A 22,254-nucleotide genomic window follows, 5' to 3' on the forward strand; every position below is an offset into this window, starting at 1 on the left:
AGCTCTGAATTCACATGAAGAATTCAAGTGCTTTTCAGTGATCGGGAGATTTCCATAACATATGTCTTCTCCAGTTAAATCTTCAGTTAAACTTCAAGGCTGAGATAGCAAGGAACATTGTTGAAAAGCCAAAACAAATCAAGCAGATTCAATACAGATATATACAAGGCAAATGTAGATTGCAGCAGCACATCTGTTAACAAAATGCATGGCAACTTGTTCAGTGAAGCGATTGATGTCACTCCACAATCAAACAACTCTTTCAATTTCTAAAAAGTGGTAACAGAAGTGAGTGGGGGGAAAAAAAGAAAGTGAAATGACAGCCAAATTTCATTTTAATAAAGCCATCAAATCATTATTAGAACTGTCAGTCAGAGTGAAATCTTTCAATGCTATCAACAAAAGTCAACCCACTGAACAACTAGCAACCTGTGGAAAGAAGTTGTGACCTAGATCCTACAGAGTGAATGTGAAAACTCACAGTTATTATGCATAACTAGAGAATCTGCTCATCTGAAAATAGATGAAGAAGAAAATGTAATTTCACCAACCATCAGAGGTCCCCAACTTGGGCAATCAGCATTTAGGTCTTCTGCGTATGAATGCATATGAAGGCAAACTGGAGGTGGAAATGGTATTCCCTGAAGAAGAAACATTTTCCTCATTCATTCAATGGATTTGAGTGTTTTTGACTTGGCCAGCATTAATTACTTATCCTTAATTGTCCAGAAGGCAATTAACAGTCAACCACATGCTGTAGGTATGGAGTCACATAGGGCCAGACGAGGTAAAGACAGAGCTTTTCTTCCTTGAAAGTCATTATAGAATACTGGCCACCATTGAGCTAGCTTTTTTATTGCAGACTTATACTGAATTCAAATCTTTCTATCTGCCATAGTGGGAATCGAGCCTACTATTCAAGATAATTCACCTGGGCTTCTGGATCACTTGCCCAGACTGTCTCTCCTTTGCATCACCCCAGGAATGAGCATATAATAACTGCACAGTCAATACAGCAATGTACCTGAATGCATTCATATGCAGAAGACCTAAATACTTTAAAGGTCATGTATACTGTGTGTGTGCAGACAGAAGAAAATTGGATAGAGCGGAATGATGAAGCAGTTTTGTTTCTGAATAACAATGGTCTTTATAGACTGTGCATATTGGATAACTTGCTTATGCACAGATAAGTTGCGATATTTTTCTTTGGTTTATTTATGAAAATAGGATGATTGGAGACCCTGCATTTGTATACTGTGTACTATGATTTGCCATAGTCATCTAATCTCTAATATAGGTATTTTCAATTTCGAGGAGAGAAGCCATTAAACCTTACACATGGAACAATCACTCATGACAGTTTAAACCATGTTTCTATTGCTAATTAATTTAATTTGATTGATCATAATCTGAATTGACTGAAGTTGTACTTGATGGTCAATTAGTTGAGGACTGTTGCGTAACTATCCATCAAACAAGCCATTCTAGTATAATCTGGTTGTCAGGAGCTAATTATTTTTCAGGCAATTCGACAATATATGTTTACTTCAGGCAAATGCCAGATTAAAAAGCTTGTGGAAAGATGCTGTTGCGAAAGAAAAGTCATTTTTGTCCACAGTTGTAGCAATTAACAGCTAGCAGGTACTGCAGCTTTTGCTGCATGTTAAACCAATCTGCTGAAGTTTGCTTTGTATGCTTCGTTATGCTGTGACATTTTCAAGCTGCTGTTAGATATGTAAATAAATGTATGGGTACTGTCTTTTAAGGGAGTGACATTTTAATTTCAAAACAAGTTTTGAAAAGTGATGAGAACTAATCTTTTTATGTTTCATGAGATTGGAGATGTGAGCTGTTACTTGCAGCAAAATTACCGCAAAAATAACAGAAGCATTTCACAATATGAGGTGGTGGTAATAGTGTGGGGTCAATTTTCTTCACTACTTGACTGAAAAGTGAGCTATGTTTTTATTGTTTTATGATCTCAGCTGATTTTACTACTGGACATATTGGATCCTCGATTGAAATTTAGCTTAATAGATCAGTTTTTTTTTCCTCTTTTAATTAAATGTGGTGTTCTTTCATTGTAACATAAGCACGCAAGGTGGCAAATTGGGTTTTCATAATAAAATTAAAGTTTATTGAACAAAAGAAGTGAAAATAAAAACAGCCAAGCCGTTTATATGTGTCACAGTTTGGAAAGTTTCAAAACACGTGGCAAACAAAGTCCACTTTATTTCCAAGCACTGTTATATTGCAACTAATCAAAATCCAGAGTTATTTTCCTTCCCTATCAAATCTGTAGATTTGGCTTAACTATTTTGTCCTCAGTTTCTCACCTGTGCACTGTGAAGCCTTTTCTTTGAATCGTATTGTAACTGAAATCTTATGTGAAAAAATATAGCTTTCTTACCAAACACTCTGGGCCTGAAGGTTCCACAAATTGCACTTTTTCAGTAAGGTAACTTACTTCCTTACCTACTCTGAACAATTTCCTTTACTCTAAGCAAGCCTAAAGTTGCATTTAATTTCCATCAGATCTCTTTTGAACTGCCCAAAACCTCTGGGCCTTTTAATTATGCAAAATTCGAACGCAGCTAATGTTGTACAATAACAAAAATAGAAACTGCTGGAGAAACTCAGCAGGTCTGGCAGCATCTGTAGAGAGAAAGCAGAATTCACATCTGGAGTGCTGGGGTCACAGGACTCAAATTATTAACTCCACTTTCTCTTCACAGATGCTTACAGACCCGCTGAGTTTCTTCAGAATTTCCTTTTTAATTAGATTTTTTTGCTTTATTTTCATGGTTTTCAATGTTTTCCATTTGCTGTTGTAAAATTCCATGATATAGACAAATTTTCATTAACATTCCAAGAAGTACATACTGATTAAAATCATGGTTCCAGAAAGATTTAGTAATTATTAAATCCCTTCATACAAAATAGGTCAACATCCATATACATCTAGTTTGAAATTCCAAACTCTCAAAATAATATTGCCAACTAGTTGGATTTGCCAAACAACTACAGGCAATAATCATCTCCAAAAACACAGAGTTCAACGAATTCAATATGATGTCTAAAGGCATTATTATTCTCAAATTTCCAACAATTAACATTTCGGGGCTGCCATAAAGCAGAATTTTAATTAAAACCAGCTAATTGGACCAGCTACATATACAGTACTCTGCAGCTGGTGACTCACCTCCTGCCTCATGAAAGTTTTATTAATATCTAAAAAGCATAAGTTGGAAGTGTGATGGAATTTTTTCCTCTTTGATGACTCCAAGAAGCTTCAAGAATCTCTATCCAGGACAAAGAAATCGAATTGATCTGCATCCCTCCACTATCAATGTATGGATTAGATTAGATTACTTACAGTGTGGAAACAGGCCCTTCGGCCCAACAAGTCCACACCGACCCGCCGAAGCGCAACCCACCCATACCCCTACATTTACCCCTTACCTAACACTACAGGCAATTTAGCATGACCAATTCACCTGACCCGCACATCTTTGGACTGTGGGAGGAAACCGGAGCACCCGGAGGAAACCCACGCAGACACGGGGAGAATGTGCAAACTCCACACAGTCAGTCGCCTGAGTCGGGAATTGAACCCGGGTCTCAGGCGCTGTGAGGCAGCAGTGCTAACCACTGTGCCACCGTGCCTTTAATATGTACTATCTACAAGAAAAACTGTTGGAACTTGCCAAGCCTTCTTCAGAATTGAAGTTTGGAATTGAAATGCAAAACTGTATTAATTTGCACTTATTGCAGACATCCATCTCATAGCTTGTTCAAAGAAGACACACTACAAACTGAACCTGGAACATCACAGGCTGAGGGGTGACCTTATAGATGTTTACAAAATCATGAGGGGCATCGACAGGATAAATAGACAAAGTATTTTTCCTGGGGTGGGGGAGTCCAGAACTAGAGGGCATAGGTTTAGGGTGAGAGGGGAAAGATATAAAAGGGATCTAAGGGACAACTTTTTCACACATGTATGTGTTTGGAATGAGCTGCCGGAGAAAGTGGTGGAGGCTGGTACAATTGCAACACTTAAAAGGCATTTGGATAATATTTGAATAGGAGGGGTTTGGAGGGATATGGGCTGGGTGCTGGCAGATGGGACTAGATTAGGTTGGGATATCTGGTCGGTATTGATGAGTTGGACCGAAGAGTCTGTTTCCATGCTGTAATCCCTATGACTCTATGACTGTATGACCTGTGAGTACATAATGTGACATCAGAGTCGAACTGATTTTAAGTAGAGAAGAGCTGTATAGAAGAACAATTACTGAAAGAGGAACACAGGAAACTTCCTATGAAAACTACAAAGGGAAACTGAATGCTAGAGAAAAGGAACAAATAAACAGCTAAAATACACAATTCTGAAAATTCTTCTAGCTCCAGTCCAAACCAAAGGTAGTATGAATTAGAACTAACAGCATCTTCCCCACTCTCAGTGGCACAATTAGAAATTTTGACAAATTTATTAACAAATTAAACAAATAGAAGAATGATTACACTTCTATCATTGTTGGGGGAAGATTATTGTAAAATATATTCCACCCTAAATCTCTCTGAAGGACAAAAATAATGGCAGAAATTTGCAATCTTTCAAGACACAACTCAAACTTCTGGCAAACATAATTGATGAATGGTATGCATTCAATATTTGGGTCCAAGATTAAAAAAAAATCATTATGTTACTGCATTATCACAGTATACAGAATCCAGTGAAATTATGCAATGAAATGATAATGCAATCAAAGATAAGATTATTTTTGTCATTCAACATTCAAAAATGTGAATATAACTGTTGAGAGAGAAGAAATGGACAGGAAAGTGATCAACATGCGTACAAGTCCTGAGGTTGTAAATTAGGAGCTAGAGCATATTCTAGAGCATAACAGATAGAACATCCTTGCAATATGCTGATTATAGATTCCAGGTCAAAAGGGCAGGATGCAAATACTGTGGAGAGCACCACATAGTGGAAAAGAAGGTGTGTCCAGAATGAGGTAAATTTTGTTTTCCACTGGTGAAAGCTAAATCACATTGCACACAAATGTTTGACGAAAATGAAGCACACAAACCAAGTGCAGATGACCACTGGAGACATTCCAGCTGCAGATTCTGATCAATCCCTCCACACCACATAAATAATTGGTTGTTCAGGTCGATCAATGATACGTGATTTGTGACTGTTGGAATAAAGACTTTAGAAGGAGAACATGAAGTCAACTTGAAGTGTGAGACAGATACTGGTGCATCAAAAACATCTCAAATTGCACAGATTTTTGTGAAGTGGTTTAATGTGGTGATCCAAAAATGAAACCCTTAAAAGTAAATCCTCGGCACTTCTGTAAATCACAACTGTTGCAGAATGGATTAGCAACATGATGACCGTGAAACAAGCTGGAAAGCTGAGAATATAGTAAACACTGAGGAGATCTCACTGCTCCATAACAACCACAAAAAGAGCTTTTGCTACAGTGTGTGAAGGTAAAAATCTTGACTACCCTTGATTCATTGGATGGTTGCACGTTAGTGAATCTGGATGACAGCAGCAGCCTTTAAACTATCTTGTGGTTTCCATTCCATTATTGTAAGTGGCAGGGTGGCTCAGTGGTTAGTATTGCTGTCTCACAGCACCAGGGTCCCAGCTTTGATTCCAGGCTTGGGCAACTGTATGTATGGAGTTTGCACATTCTCCCTCACTCTCTGTGGGTTACCTCCAGGTGCCCTGGTTTACTGCCATTGTCCAAAGGTGTGTAGGTTAGATGGATTGGTCATGCTAAATTGCCCATTGTGTCCAGGAATGTTCAGGACAGGTGTATTATCCATAGAAAATGCAGAAATACAAGGATAGGGTAATAGGATGTGTCTGGGTAGGATGGTCATCGGAGGTTGGTGTGGATCCAATGGGTCAAATTGCTGGTTTCCAAATTGTAGAGGTTCTGTGATTTCACAGAAACAAATGGTTGCATATGTTTTTTGGAATCTCTACAGCTCAAGAAGAGTATCAATGTCGACAGCATGAAATAGTTAGTAATCATAGCAAACTGCAAGCTACAGTGGATGATCTGCACCCATCTATCTCACACACAGTTCAATTAAGATGTTGTGAAAGCTGTGTTTTCCCATGAACCTGGAACAGAAAGCACATCACAAACCTGTAACCTCTGCTACCTAGAAAGACAAAAGTAGTCGGCTTGGAAGGTTAAGGATCTGATTTGAAATATCTAGTCGTTCCATCATCATCGTTGGATCAAAATCCTGGAAGTTCTTTTCTAACATCACTGTGGGTTGTACCAACGTGGTACAGACTACAGTTCTTGCAGATAGAAACTCACCATCAACTCCTGTAGGAAAAGGATGCGTAAACAACACATGCTGGTCTTTCCAGCAATGTTTATATCCATTGAATGCAAAAATACCTTTTTCAAAATTCCTGGAAAGTGATCTTATTCTTGCTTTATGAGAGACTAAAATTTAAATGATTTGCAAGCTTTTATATTTGAAACATTTTTGTGTACATTTGCTGCATACATGTTCAACAGCACATGAGATGAAACATTATTTTCTTCCTTCTCATCATGCAGTATTCTTGCATAATAATGCTGTATTAGTTTTTGAGTCTTTTGATATCTCAGGCATATCTAATTGAGTTATATATTCTACAAGGATGGTTCCCATGAGTACCAGAAAATGAGAAATGAGAGCCACAGGAAGTTAAATGAATCGTTTCACTGATGATGTTGCACAAAAGCTTTTGATGGATTGAGCTATCTTGACCTATTTTTCCTTAAAGACACTCTGTCTACTTTGTACAGTTCCTGATTGGTCTGACTTTAGAGTTGCCATTTTACTGCTCCCTGGATTACTTTGCACTGTTGTTTGAACATCCAGCAGTCTTGATCTATGCTTCAAAATAATAATAAGAATATGTTGAAATGTGATAAAATTTCATGTTAATAAATGAGCAGTTCACCTTGCAAGGGATTACTAAATGATGATACGATTTCAAGTGAAGTTGTGATGCATATTGTTGAGTGATACTAGCAGCAACAGAAAACGTCAAGTTTCTAAATATTGTATGTTGCAATGTTTACAGTATGCATCAGTTCTAAAGTTCATCGACTTAATTGTTCACCTTATTGTGGCTGAGGGAAACACCATAAGTTAAAGTTCTTGTAAAATGCATTCATTCCACAAATGTGGGTGATGTGTTGAGGTTTCATCAAAAGGGATTGTGGGAATTCTGCATTCTAAACAAATGCTATGTTTAGAAGCAGTCTGCATTGAAGAATTTCTGTCAGAATACTTGTAATTTTATCTGTGATCATTTAACCTTTTGAGCTTCTCAGTTTCAGTACAAGACTGGTAAATTTATCCCAATAAGGGCACATCATAATTGGTATTTCTGCAGAATTTGTTCCTGAATGCATGCCCTTTGTTTCATAGACCATTTCCTGACAAGTTACAAACATACACATGTACAAAATTGAAAAACAGTAAAAGACCACTTATCCCACTGTAAAAAGTAAGTGGATAGAATGGGAGTCGATTTCTCTAAGCATTCTGGGGTCATTTTGCTCTGCTATAGCCAAAAGAATAGGAAATTACTCGTCAGTCAATCTAACCATTGTGGTGGGGAAGTTAACAGAAAGAATTCTGAGGGACAGAATATATCTGCATTGGAGAAAAATAAATTAATCAAGGATAGTGAGCCTGGATTTATAAAGGGAAGGTTATTTTTGATAAACTTAACTGAATTTTTAAAAGACGTAAACATTAATATTGTTTTGTGTAATACTTTTGATGTGGTCTCCATGAAATTTCACAAGGCTTTTGATAAAGCTCCTCTTGACAGACTGGTCAAGAAAGTAACAGCTCATGAAATTCACGGCAAAATAGCAAATTGGATCCAAAATTGGCTAAGAGGCAGGATGCAGAGGGTGTGGTGTTAGAGGGCTGTATCCATGACTGGAAGTTTATATAGTGTTCAATCATCGCCTGATAGGGAGCTTGATTGTGTGAGAGATGGTGAAGACGAGATTTATCAGGATGCTGCCTGGATCAGAGGGTCTGAACTGTGTGTAAAGATTGAGTTAGGGTTAGGCTGGGGTTGTTTTCCTTGGAGCAGCAAATGTAGAGAGGAGACCTGATAGAAGTGCTTGAGAGGCATGGACAGATAGGAAGGCACTTTCTCATTAGGATAGAAGAGTGATTAGAAGAGCCAACCACCAAGAAGTGAGGTAGAAGGCTAAAAGGTGAACTGAGAAATCTTTTCACTGGGAAAATAATGGGAGTCTGAAATGGTGATTGAGTCAATAACTCGTATAAATTTAAGTAGTATTTAGGATTTCACTTGTGTTGCCATAGCCTCGAGAGCTATGAGCCAAGAACTGGAAATGGGATGAATGTCATCAGGCTTTTGACTGGCAATGGGTTCGATTGTCTCCTTCTGTGCTGTAAATGTCTATGAGGCCCACCAAGCCTGCCTCCATTCTCAAGGTGAACTGAGTATCATAATGATATATTTCCTTCCCTTTTGCCCTTTATTTGGTCACATGATTTCCTGGAAGAGACCAAAGTTGACAAAAATCCAGGCCCATTATGGGAATGAATACAGTGCTCAGAATATTGCCCTCCGTTCCCTGCAGATGATCAACATTAGTTCAGGATAACATATAGATTAATTGTCATTTGTAGTTAATGGAGCTCAGCCTCTTTACATTCTCCTATAATACTGATAAAGTGTGGTGCTGGAAAAGCACAGCAGGTCCTGAAGAAGGATCCTGCCCAAAACATGACTCTCTTGCTCCTTGGATACTGTCTGACCTGCTCTGCTTTCTCCAGCGCCACGCTTTATCAACTCTGACTTTCCAGCATCTGCAGTCCTCACTTTCTCTGAGTTCTATAATTTTGCCTTCTGCTTGACAGAATGTTTGTCTCAAGAGGAGAACTTTGTCAGATAACTTCTTTTCCATTGAAAATGCTCAAATTATGAACTATTTTGGATGGTATTTATTACCAATGTTGTGTTAAGATCTGGCCTTATTCTTTGTAATATAAACAACTTGTGTTTTAAGAAACAGATGTCAAACTTTGACTTTGAAGCTAAACTGCAGGAGCACATTCTTCAAGCAGTTATTTGATTTTTGCAGGAACCGTACCTGTACTAGAAATGACAGTAAAGGAAATGAATGAATCTGCTTCTGAAAAGAGATTTAAGTCTCTGGCAGTAATGGTATTGTAAAAGTCGTATGACATAACACATTAGCTGAGATTTTCCATGATGAGTGAAGTTTACATCTGCATTGCTACTGGCAGACTTTTAGACAGATTCAAATGTGAGTACAGACTTGACAACAAACTTCCCAAGGTCAATGGAATATCATGCTGCAGCTTTGGGAGTTGATGAGTGTTGGAAACATGTTGGTGATTGTACATTTCCTTGCAGGTGGTGGACATTTACTGACGATTCCTTTGTGCTTCTAGAAATAATGTGCCTTTGGATGCAGTGGGACAATCACTACATCTGAGCTGGAACTCATACTTTCAAGTCCCACTCCAGGACTTGGTGTCCAAGGCAGGTGCATTTATAAAGAAGCCAAAACAAATTGGGTATCAATTTGTACAATCTGCCAACGAATGGCAGCTGGGTAAGAGCAAAGGGGATTCCTTGTCAACCACATTATGGAAAGAAGTTAGAACCTCTGGGGAGTGTTGCTGAACAAGACCTTGAAGACTCCTTCAAAGTGGAGTCACAGTAGATAAGATAGTGAAGAATGTGTTGGGAATGCTTGCCTTTATTGGTCAGTGCATTGAGTATAGGAGTTGGGAGGTCATATTGTGGCTGTACGGGACATTGGGTTCGGCCTCTTTTGGAATACTGCATTTGATTCTGGCCTCCCTGCTATTGGAAGGATGTTGTGAAACTTGAAAGGGTTCAGAAAAGATTTAACAGGAGGTTGCTAGGGTTAGATGGTTTGAGCTATGGGGAGAGGCTGAACAGACTGGGGCTGTTTTCCCTGGAGGGTCAAAAGCTGAGGAGTGACCTTATACAGGTTTATAAATGCATGAGGGGTATGGATTAGGTGAATAGACAAGGTGTCCGAGGAGTCGATGTTTCAAGCATAAGTCCTTCATCAGGAATGTTGGGGGGTGGGGGGGGGAGATCCCCAATGGGGCAGAAAGATAAATGGGAGGGGAACGGGGCTAGGGGGATGGTAGCTGGGAATGCAATAGGTAGATGAAGATGGGGGGTAGGTCGGAGCAGGTAGATGGTGGGAAGGAAGATAGCCAGGAAGGACAGTCAACTCTCTTGCTCCTCGGATGTTGCCTGACCTGCTGTGCTTTTCCAGCGCCACAATTTTGACTCTGAACTCCAGCATCTGTAGTCCTCACTTTAACCTAAATAGACAAGGTCTTTTCCTTGGGGTGGAGGAGTCCAGAACTAGTGGCTATAGGTGTAGAGTGAGAGGGGAAAAATTTGAAAGGTGCCTTGAGGGCAACTTTTTTAAACAGAGGGTGGTGCATGTATGGAATGACCTGCCAGAGAAAGTGGTGGAGGCTGGTGCAATTACAACATTTAAAAGGCATCTGGATGGGTATATGAATAGGAATGGTTCAAAGGAATATTAGATTAATTTAGGATATCTGGTCAGCATGGACGAGTTAGACCAAAGGGTCTGTATTTGTCCTGTATATCTCTACGACTCTATGATTTTCCTATCACTCAAGCGAAAACATGTGCATGTGCTTCTTGGGGAGTAATGTGGCTCAGTTGACTTGACAGCTGGTGTGGGTTGGATTGGTAATAATAGAACAGGTATCAGTTGTTATTCTACCTGATGTGGATTTGGGACCAGACTCTTTGTCCCTCCCATGATTGAGATTGTGTTGGTGTGAGCTAGGCTCATTTTCAGGCACAGAAGTCAAGAAGTGGAAGAATTAAATCTTCAAGACAGACGACCAGTTAAGCATCAGAGAGACCTAGTCAGAATTTAATAGGTTTTAAAAGAAAAACCATGTGATCATTCCATGAAAGAAGATATCATGGACTTTGAACATTTTATCGAAAGAGATTAATGGAATTCCAGTTGGGGACTGCTAGTTAGATATTCAGTTACTAGGTAATGCTCAGATACCTCATGGACAGGAAATTGGTTCAGATCCTGGAGAAGAAAGCCCAGTTAGTTCAGATGTCTACTGCCTTTAAAAAGAGCCATGGTGCAAACATTTCTTTGAGCTCTATGTGTCAAATGCGACATTCTTTGTTGACAAAAAAAAAGAACTCGATGATAACCAGATTTTAAAATGATCACAGTATTGGGTAAGGCATCAGTATTATGGAAGGGTTTTAGACAGGCTAAAGGAGTAATAAAAGCTGTCCTAGCAAATCTGCTTATAAAAGAAGGAAACAAAATGGATAAAATGGAACGTGAAAGGCTACCAACCTGAAACATTGCCCTTTGGTTTTCTTGTTATACAGGTATTACCAGACTTGAGGGATATATTAGTTCTTGATCATTCTGGTGACCCTTGCTTTCAAATCATTGAAAACTTGAAACGCTGTGATTTGGGTGCTCTGACAAATGCCATTCCATGTGCACAAGTAATTCACTAAAGAATGAGGAATGTATATCTCTGAAGTCTTTGTACAGGTAGGTTAGAATATAGCATCTCCTGTGCAGTTTGACTTGGGCATTATCTTTCTGTAGTTCTTTTCCTCCTGTATTCCTGTCATATTGGGAGGTCTTATAAACATGAGTAATAACACATGAGGTGGAAAATAAATGAAATACGTGGCCAGAGGACTCAAATGCCAGTGAGGATTAGACAAAGCAAAACCTTATGAAGTCGCTTACGTAAACATAACTTTACCACCTAATCATTCCGGGTGTTCATTTCAAATGTTCATGCTCCACCATAGATGCCTTGCATATCAAAACAGAGGAAAATAACATGTACGGCAGACATTATCAAATTGCTATTTTACTGAAGCATTGACTTAATAGATATCTACCTAGGATCCTGAACTGTAAAGGAAATAAATAATTTTTGAAGTTAACATCATATTTGAAGTTCTCTATTCAATACAGCAGAAGATATCATTTATTAATTGCTTTCAAAAGATAGCTGAGACTGATTGGATTTAAGAGGGCTCCTTTATGAGGAAAGATTTCAAGGAACTTCATGCTCTTGAGTAGATGATGAGGAGGGGCCTCATAATTTCTGTAGACCTTGAGAAATTTGGTCCTGTGAAGTTCTTTAATCAGGTACATTTGTATTGGTCCATTAGTAATTAGTTATTTTTGTGGTATATTTTCAGTCATTTCTTAAAGGTCTATATTATTTCCAGTGCAATTTCCATGCAGGCATGAACTGAAAGATGTATATCATGCACAATTGAACAGTATATCGATGCACATTTTTAGTAATATTTCTCCTGCCTTGTTTGAGAGCAGGAAAGATTTGAAGCAAAGTTAGAGAGTGACTTTTGTTTCAACCTGACTGGTACATATATATTTGTTCTCATATGTACATACATCCCCAAGTTTTGTGTTAGTATTGTTTTATGTGCTGTTTTTGATGGAGAGTTATATTGTTAGTTTCATATTGCTGTTTGGGGGATATCAGCTTTACGTGATAACATGTCACTCCATGACTAAAGTTTAAACAGTGAGTGACATTCAAAATAGATGCACAGCAGCATGTCCAAACCCTTCGCCTTGTCATTATCCTCTAAATAAAGCTGGGTAGGCCACATAAGCCTATCCTTAAGCAAGTCCTTACAGAATCTGCCACAATGCATTCATCAAACAGACTGGGAAAAGGAAAAATATGACAGCCATAGAGAAGCGTGGGAAGCAGAGAAAATGAGCATGTGCTTAAAAAGAATAAAATGTATGAAACCTTTTCAGACAATTACCCTTTCTCAGTGCTTTCCTGCACTATGTCACTGTTTAGTTTAATCATAAAGATATAGCTATGCAGCAGGAATCAATGAGTCATTAGAATGCTTCTTCATATTGAATTTTTGAAATGTTTATCACTGAAAAGTACACTTTGAAAATGAAATGTAGTTTTGAATGCGACTTGTTTCAGTCATATATTACCATCAACTAGTATAAGGGAAAAGTGTTCCTACAGTGTAGAAAAGAAAATTGTCATTCAGAGCACTACACATTGTCCACTGGTAGAAAATCAAATGCAACCCAAAGCCGAATAATGATGTTGACTGTTAACCCTTGGAACACTCAGCTCCCTTGGGCTTTATCTGGGAAATCATGTAGTAGCTTTCAATTGTTAGTTTAATGATACTCCTCAAAAGTATTGGGGTGTCAGGGAAATGGGGTGGAATTAGTATTGTCTATTTGAACTAAGCTCTGACAAATGAATGGCAACCGGAATATAGTGAATGAGATGCATCTTCTGCTACTTCCATGAGTTATAATTAGATTTGTATGATATGGTACATTGTCACAAAAATAAACTGACAGTGACTCACTAAACATTAATTGTCTGCAAAAACAAAGTCACGATATGATGTTGTAGTTATCAATGGATTAAATTTCAAAGGACAATTTTCTTTTGGTTTGCTTTAACTTGATGTGTAGAAACATTAAATTAGTCAAGAATATGGAATAAGGAGCATCCTATATTACATTTTGCTTTATATGGAATCTTAGAGTCAGAGAGATGTACAGCATGGAAACAGACCCTTCAGTCCAACTCGTCCAGATATCTCAAGCTAATCTAGTCACATTTGTGAGCACTTGGTCCATAACCCTCTAAACCCTTCCTATTCATATACCCAAGCAGGTGCCTTTTAAATGCTGCATTGTACCAGCCTCCACCACTTCCTCTATGCCCTCACTCCACACATGCACCAGCCTGTGTGTGAAAATATTACTCCTTGGGTCCCTTTTATATCTTTCCCCTCTCATCTTATACCTATACCATCTAATTCTGGACTCCTCCACCTCAAGGAAAACACCTTGCCTATTTATCCTATCTATGCCCCTCATGATTTTATAAACTCTAATTAGTCACCCCACAGCCTCTGATGCTCCAGGGAAAACAGCTACAGCCTATTCAGCCTCTCCCTATCGCTCAAATCCTCCAACTCTGGAACATCCTTTTCAGTCTTTTCTGAACCGTTTCAAGTTTCACACCATCTTTCCGATAGGAAGAAGACCAGAATTGCACGCAATATTCCACCAAATATGACACCAAAATAGGAAACGTAATGGACAGCGAAGAAGGTTACCTCAGAGTACAATGGAATTTTGATCGGATGGGCCAATGGGCTGAGGAGCAGTAGATGGAGTTTAATTTAGATAAATGTGAGGTGCTGCATTTTGGAAAAGCATATCGGAGCAGGACGTATACACTTACTAGTGAGATCTTGGAGAGTGTTGCTGAACAGAGACCTTGGAGTGCAGGTACATAGATCCTTGAAATTAGAGTCACAGGTAGATAGGATAGTGAAGAAGGTGTTTGGTATGCTTTCCTTTATTGGTCAGTGCATTGAGTACAGGTGTTGGTAGGTCATGTTCTGGCTGTACAGGATGATGGTTAGGCCGCTGTTGGAATATTGCGTGCAATTCTAGACTCCTTCCTATCAGAAGCATGTTGAGAACCTTGAAAGGTTTTTGAAAAGATTTATAAGGATGTTGCCGGGGTTGGAGGATTTGAGCTATACGGAGAGGCTGAATATGGTGGGGCTGTTTTCCCTCGAGTGTCACAGGCTGAGGGGTGACCAACAGAGGTAAATAAAATCATGAGGGGCATGGATAGGATAAAAAGATAGGGTGTTTCCCTGGGGTCGGGGAGTCCAGAACTAGAGGGCATAGGTGTAAGGTGAGAGGGAAAAGAAATAAAGGGGACCTATGGGGCAACATTTTCATCCAGAGGGTGGTGTGTGTGTGGAATGAGCTGCCAGAGGAAGTGGTGGAGGCTGGAACAATTACAACATTTAAAAGGCATCTGGATGGACATATGAATATGAAGGATTTAGAGGGATATAGACCAAGTGCTGGCACATGGGACGAAATTAGGTTAGGATATCTGGTCACCATGGACGAATTGGAGCAAGAGGTCTGTTTCCATGCTATATGACTCTATGATTCCTTGTGTTACTTGTTCTTTAGCTAATCTTGTATCCACCTAGGTACTGCCCTTTCATACATGTTGTTTAACTTTGCCGATAAAAAGCAAAGGGTGGAATCTTCGAATTGTCTAAGCAACTTGGTCTCGGTGAAATGTATGACGAGGCTGAACTTGACGTTGTGATCATCTCACTCCATCTTTTACTGCTTTTCACAAGCAGCTAGGCAAGATTTTAACTTGGCAGTGGTGGGGTGTCAATTGATGGTTGTTGTTGCGTGTTTAATTTTGTTACTGCGACAATCCACCTTATTAATATTCAACCTTCCACCTTCCCAATCTTGCCAATCAAGCGAGATGTATGAAAACTTGATATGGAAACTATTGATTCAGCATACTATTTGCTCTGAATAACCTCCATACTAGGTGGCTGCATGATTTATTACACTGTTGCAGCTTCTAGGAAATGAGGGACATTGTGTCCCATATGTCTACCTGTCACTGCTGCTTCCCCTTGTGCATTTGGATAAGATGAGGTCATTGATTGCCAGCACCATAGGATCATCTCCTCCCTCCTACTTGTTGGCTTCCAGCTGTCCTCTGAAATGTCAGCTGCCTGTACAGTTTGTTCCTTAGCCAGCTGTGGAGCTATAATAGATAGGGGCCTGTGGATCCCACTGAGGTAACAGTATCTGGTCACCTTGTGGGTACAGAGGCAGCCTAGATGATGTCTCTTCTGAGGGCTTAATATTGTCACCCTCAGGAAAGTAGTTCTTCTGCAGCCAGCTGCTTCTCACAGAGGTCATCAGGAGCTTGCAAGACAAAAGAAAGTGAGTCATTGCTAATGGTTGCAAGTAGTGTCCAACATTTGAGACTAATAGTTGGGTTAATGAAAAAGCAGAAGTGGCATGCAAAGAGGTACTTGCTCAATTTGTGGAATGTGGATGACTCAACATCCCTGCAGGAGTGGCCCTGGTTGTCTTCTAGGAGCGCCTAGGCCGCTCCCCTTATGGTAGGTATGGAACATAATGTTGGCTGTAACTCCACTCATCCGGTCTCTCTGTTATGGGCTGCCTTCTGTTGCAATTGGAAAAAGGGGGGAGGTGAGTGAGATGACAGTTTGTGACACAAACGTTAGTCTGAGTGCATTTGGGGGAAGGGTGGTGAGAGGGCAGAGTGGAGAGCATGCATGGTTAGTGGTGTGAGAGGCTGAGGTGAAGAACGGCTGAGCGAATATGTTTCAAAATACAATAAGGGTGGTGGTGGTGGTTGAGGCTTGGTAGAATGCATGAGCAGTAGTGTTGATAGATTGAGTGTGAGTTGACAGAGAGAAAAATGTGGTACTTATCCTGGTGGAGAAGGTCGTTGATTTTCCTTCTACATTGTTGCCCATTTCTTGGCAACCTGGAGACAGCACTGACTTGATTTGTGTCCCCAGGCCATCTGGTGGCACGGTCTCCTTTGCAGGTCCATTGGGAAGAAGATGTCTTACCATTGCACCATCCTCCAGAGAGATGGAAAAACGTATGTAGCAAAAGAATTAAAGGCAAATTGAAAAGCGGGAAAGACAGGAGCAGAGAAAGCAAACAAATTGTCGTCAAAGAATTGTAGTTTTGACTTTCGAAATAGTGTAAAACAAGCACATTCAGATCAGCTGCCCAGTGTTCATCTTGCCAGTTTCTTGCTAATTTCAGTTTCAGATACTTATAACATGCCCAAATGGAAATCACTTGTCTTATTTATCACCATAAATCAAAATTACTCACAGGCAGACAGACATCCATAGAATTGCTTCCACATTATTATTATTTAAAATACGATGAGACATTATATTTTTGTATTCTGTCTTTCATATTTTTGAAACGTTTCCTAAATCTCAAAACTGTATTCCCTTGCATAAGCAAAGACATTGTGAGAGAAATTCTGATGGCATATTTCACAAAGTCACTCTCAGTGATTCAAATTGTTGCACATTAATTCTGGGCTTCCTTTATTAATGTTTGAGGAGCAGTCTGTTATAAATGTATGAAAAGGTTTAATGTGTTTTATTGAATTCCTTGCTCTTCAAGGTCACCAAAATTAATCCTGTGTAACCTCAGTTACATTATTATTAGAAGAGGCAAAGTATGCAGTTCTATTGCTAAATTGAAAAATGATAAAACCATGAAAGAATGTATTGGAAAAACTGCTTTGGGAGGGTGTATCAAAATTCATTTGGTGAGGTAGTCAAAATCACTGTCTTAAATCAGATTCGAGGTACATTATTCATCACTGCATGGTGCATGCTTCATTATTTGTTATTACATAGTGCCTTGAAGCAGCCTGTAGCCATTTATGAAATGACAGCATTTCACGAACAGTATTTTGGAGGCTATGTTAAAAATGTATATTCCCTGTGCCAACCCACCACAAAAGGATATATCAGACATTTATTGATGCATCCTCAGAAAAAAATGACATTTTTTTCAAGGTTGAGAAGCTATATATGTATTGTATATTTTATATATAATATATACTTATAAAATACATTTAAATAATTGTGACTGAAACAAATATTTTCTCAATTCTGGTGTTGCCTTGCAATATGTTTTTCATAATGACTTTTATATTCAACTTGCCCTAATAACAGCTACAGCCATGTGCTCAGCAACAAACATGAATAATGTCTTCCAGAGTAGATCTATGAGCATGGCACTAGATATTCAATGATGAAAGAAATAATGTATTACTAATTATTATACCATGAATTTCTTTTGCAGACTCACGTTATGTTATTATATTATAGAAGCAAGTTGTTTAAAATCTCTATGATATAGTAGTTCTTCATTGTAGCATTCTCTTACATTATTCATATTATAGTACATAGCTATCAATTGCAGAGAAATCATATCTAATATTCCTGTAGTTAAATTCCAACTGTAAAGCAAACTTGTGTAGTTCACTTAAATATATTTTAAAATGCTGCATATACTGTGGTGATTCCAATATGATATTTATTTTGCATATTTTGGCATTCATTATGTATATGATTTTGGGATTTCTGATCTGTTAGGACTGTATATATTAAGAATTGTTTTCAGGAAGGAAATAAAAAAGTTCAAACTATTTAACATTTGCAAGAAACAGAAAATGTTGGAGAAATTCAACAGTTCTGGCAGCATATGTGGAGAGAGAAAGTTTCAAGTCTACTGTCACATTTCTTCAAACTAGGTTAATTTCTGAAAAAAAGTCATTATGGAATTAAAACGTTAACTTGGTTTCTCTGTCCACAGTTAGTGCCAGATTTGCGGGAATATTCCAGCACTTTCTGTGTTTGTTTCACATTTCCAGCATCTGCAGTATTTTGCCTTCATTAATACTGCAAGCAATGTTCTTTGCTGAGTTGGAGTAAATTTGTACAAAACCAGTTTCAGAGCAAATATACAGTACATTTATATTAAATAAAGATTGTGAATTCTCTGAAATGTAACATAACATTTTTATTGATTGTATTTTGTTGATTCAGAGTTCATAGCTGATTAATCAGGGTGGCTTGGTGTCACTTCAAACAGTTCTAACTGGTCTACAATGATAAAAGTCACCATTAGCCTTGTATCAAATTTTCTGCACACAATAAAATACATTTTAAAAAACTGGTAAAGGATTTTTGCCAGTATTCCAGTCAAAGATTTTGACTGACAAATGTTTGTTCGCTCAGTTTGTGCTAAATATTTGAAAGGCACTTCTCTCTATGAATATCCTATGCACACTTCATGTAACCATCCATTAACTTCTGTACAGATAATGTAATCACAGTATGCTCCTGCATATTAGTCTTTAGAATGAAAAGGATAAAACCTTATTAAGATATTTGAATTGATTCTTAACTTGTCTCTATTTTGTCTGTTTTTTATAGTTACTGGTTTATGACAATTGATTGAAAATCTTGTTTTTTTTTGAAGGTGCTATGTTGATGACAGAATCTCAAAGGTTGCTTGGCTGAACCGATCTAATATCATTTTTGCTGGAAATGACAAATGGTCCCTGGACCCTCGAGTCACTCTGTTGACCAGCGCTCACTTAGAGTATAGCCTTCAGATTCAGCAGGTGGATATATCTGATGAAGGTCCTTATACATGTTCAGTGCAGACCCAGCACCATCCTAAGACCTATCAAGTGCATTTGATAGTGCAAGGTAAGATGTTCTATCATTTATTTGTACATATGTTTGAAAATACAATTTTTGAATGTCCCTTGAGGCAGTAGCAACATTATCCCAATGTTTAACAGCTAGTCATAAAGAGAAAGTGCTGAGTTTGGTGAATGGTTATTGATTTAATTGTTTTCAGAGAAAGTTATTTTTTGAGGCTTAGTTTCTGTGTTTATTGTCAAGTTTCATACACCACAAATGACAAGAATGTCAGATGAGAAAGTAAAGAGGTAAGACTATAAATCTGAAGATAAATTGTACACAAAGAAATTTGATTATGTTTCTTCTGAAACGGCCGAGCTGGTTTGGGGCACAGTCTATCGATGCAATGAACATCTTTAAAGTTGGCAGTAGGACCACATCAAACTGACTGCTATGCCCTCGTTAGGGTAGCTCTTGTGAAGTACAGGGAAACCCAGATAACAGCACTAGCAGAACTGGCTGGGATGCTCTCTGGGAGAACGGAGGCAATCATGATGATGTGAACAGAAGCTGAGAGTGTGCTGATTTTAATGGAGAGCACCACTCCTTTCAGTTTCATGTTCAGTAGTGTTGAGGACTAATTTTTATTCCATACATATGTGTAGCATTTCTGAAAAAGAACGATCTAGTGCCTGAACATTCAGGGGAAACACATGTTCTATAGATCACAGCTATTTTTCAGATGAAAAGAAAATGATTAACCTTCTAGGTCTTCTGTCCAAGCAGATTTTAGGTAAGAGGGGATCAGGGTGCTCTGTGTGCGTCCAGGATGCTTCCCTGAATTATTAAAATTACTGACAACTACTGAAATAAAGTCCTACGTGTGTGTGCTGAAAGTTTTGAGATTTTGTTCTGCCCAACAGCTAAGTTGCTCAGCAACATGTGCTAATAGGCTGGAAACACCCTCACCAACATTTTTCAAAAACTCATTTCTTACATAGTGGTTAATTGCTGGCTTATTATGTGAAGCTGTGAGCAATTTTTGGATGTTTTAGAACCATGAAGCATAATGCTGACTGCGGAGAAAATAATTGTGCTAGTGTTTAACTATTTCTGACTGCATTCTCAGAGGTTACACAATATTCAACGTTGGTCTAGCCATGTTGCTCCATAAGGGAAAAGCTCTACATGAGGAGAATTACCTACATTTCTCTTCCCTTGGATATAACAAAGTAGGATAAAACAACACTAGCCTTTGTGTGAAATACCAAGTTCATTAAGGTCCGAGATACCTATGTCACATTCTGCCATCTTTCTGGATAAATTGGGTTCCACTTTTTTGCAACCACATGCAAATCTGTGTTTGGTGTCCTGGCAGCAGTTATGATTCCATGATCCCATGTAAATCCCCTTGTTCAAGGTTGCTGAGCATCCATTGAGAATACTTCTGATGGCTGTGCTGGATGAGCAGCTTTGGGCTGTGTGAAGCATTGGCCACTCATGTACTGTTGGACAGAATGGTCCTTATACTGTGCAAAAAGCTTTGGCATAACCTGGAGTGAATGATATCTCTGTTCAATTCACTGGTTAAATTTGCAGTTGAGCATTATCAATTACATGATCCAAACTTTGCCTGTGCATCCATAGTAGATTGAAACTTTAAACATTTCTCTTTGAGGTCTGCTCAAGGGGGTAGGTTAAAATTACAAACTATGGATATGGAACAGGATCTTACAATTCAATGTTGCTGACCTTTGTCCTGGTTCCCACCTGAAAGCTGGGTTAAAATCTTCCCTATACATTTTGCAGTCATAAGTTATTGATCTTTAAATTTATTATAAAAACTTCATATGTAGGTCGTCATATTGTAACTAAAATGATTTCTACACCAACCTATCCAGCGCTTCTGCTGAAGGTACCTCTCCTGATAAAGGATATAATTTTACTTTAATATGTTTATTTTTCTAAATTCCATTTTAAATGCAAGTAATATGATTTTCTAATGTGTTGTAATCCTAGGCAAGGCCACCAAATTTATTTACAGTCTGGTTCAGGACCATTCATTTCTTTTTGCTTATTGTACATCAAGATTGAAATCCCTGTTACTTACTAAGTGAACAAAGTCGGAATAGTCTATGGTTTTGAACAAACAAACTTAACCTAAAACTACCTATAATGGATATACAATTGATACTTTAACTATCAAAATAATCGTGGTAAATATGGGTTAATAAGCAAATTATGGTTGATCATCCCAAAGCAAACACAAAATTGCAGACATAACCAAGAGGTATCCCACAAATTTCTCAACAATTTACCCAAATGAGACTAATTATGTGTGTCACAAAAAATATTTAAAATCTGCCTCCCTCATGAGGAATATTAGCTTCTCTCTTTCAGAAAGCTAGTTTGATCCCCAGTTGACAAATATTCTAATTCACCCAAGTTTAGTGGGTTCGAACTGCTCACTTTCAACTGCTCCTAGGACTAATCTTTGAGACCTTTTTTTAATTCCATGCCAGGTGGACTAACCTTTCAGAATGTATGCCACTGTAATGGTCAGGCTAAAGGCCATTGTTTAAATACAGACATGGTACCATCATTTCAAATGCACTGTGATCAACCATAACTCAACTCCCAGCAACTCATTTTTTTTCCCAAGACTGCACCCCATTGTGCTTCAAAAGACTGCATTCTGCCATCTAATTACTGATATAATTCTAGCTCTCTAGCTACACTGAGCAGAACCTTATTGCTACAAGTCATCCTTGATCCAACTGCATGGAGCCAGCTAACAGCAACACTTAACTGAGAGAGACAAATTTTTGTTAAGCAAAAGTATAAAGGGAAATGGGCCTGATATGGTGTTAAGCCACAGATGCAGCGTGATCTCATTGAATGATGAGAAAAGGTTAGGGGCTGAATGCCTTTCTCCTGTTCCTATGTTCAACAACATGGAATCACTATCACTGACTCTCATGGGAAAAATAACTGTTCCTTTAAATGTTGGCCAC

At 38.5% G+C, this 22,254-nt stretch overlaps 1 protein-coding gene across 1 annotated transcript in view; it reads left to right on the forward strand.

The window, feature by feature from the left end:
* The window catches only part of lsamp (limbic system associated membrane protein), an 855,795-nt gene that overhangs the window by 362,046 nt on the left and 471,495 nt on the right, over positions 1 to 22,254 (forward strand). Inside the window, exon 2 of the mRNA XM_060833006.1 lies at positions 19,071 to 19,303. Within this exon, the coding sequence (XP_060688989.1) occupies positions 19,071 to 19,303 (233 nt within the window). The remainder of the gene's footprint in view (positions 1 to 19,070; positions 19,304 to 22,254) is intronic.

The sequence above is a fragment of the Hemiscyllium ocellatum genome, chromosome 12, assembly GCF_020745735.1.
Source record: "Hemiscyllium ocellatum isolate sHemOce1 chromosome 12, sHemOce1.pat.X.cur, whole genome shotgun sequence".
Lineage (NCBI taxonomy): Eukaryota > Metazoa > Chordata > Chondrichthyes > Orectolobiformes > Hemiscylliidae > Hemiscyllium > Hemiscyllium ocellatum.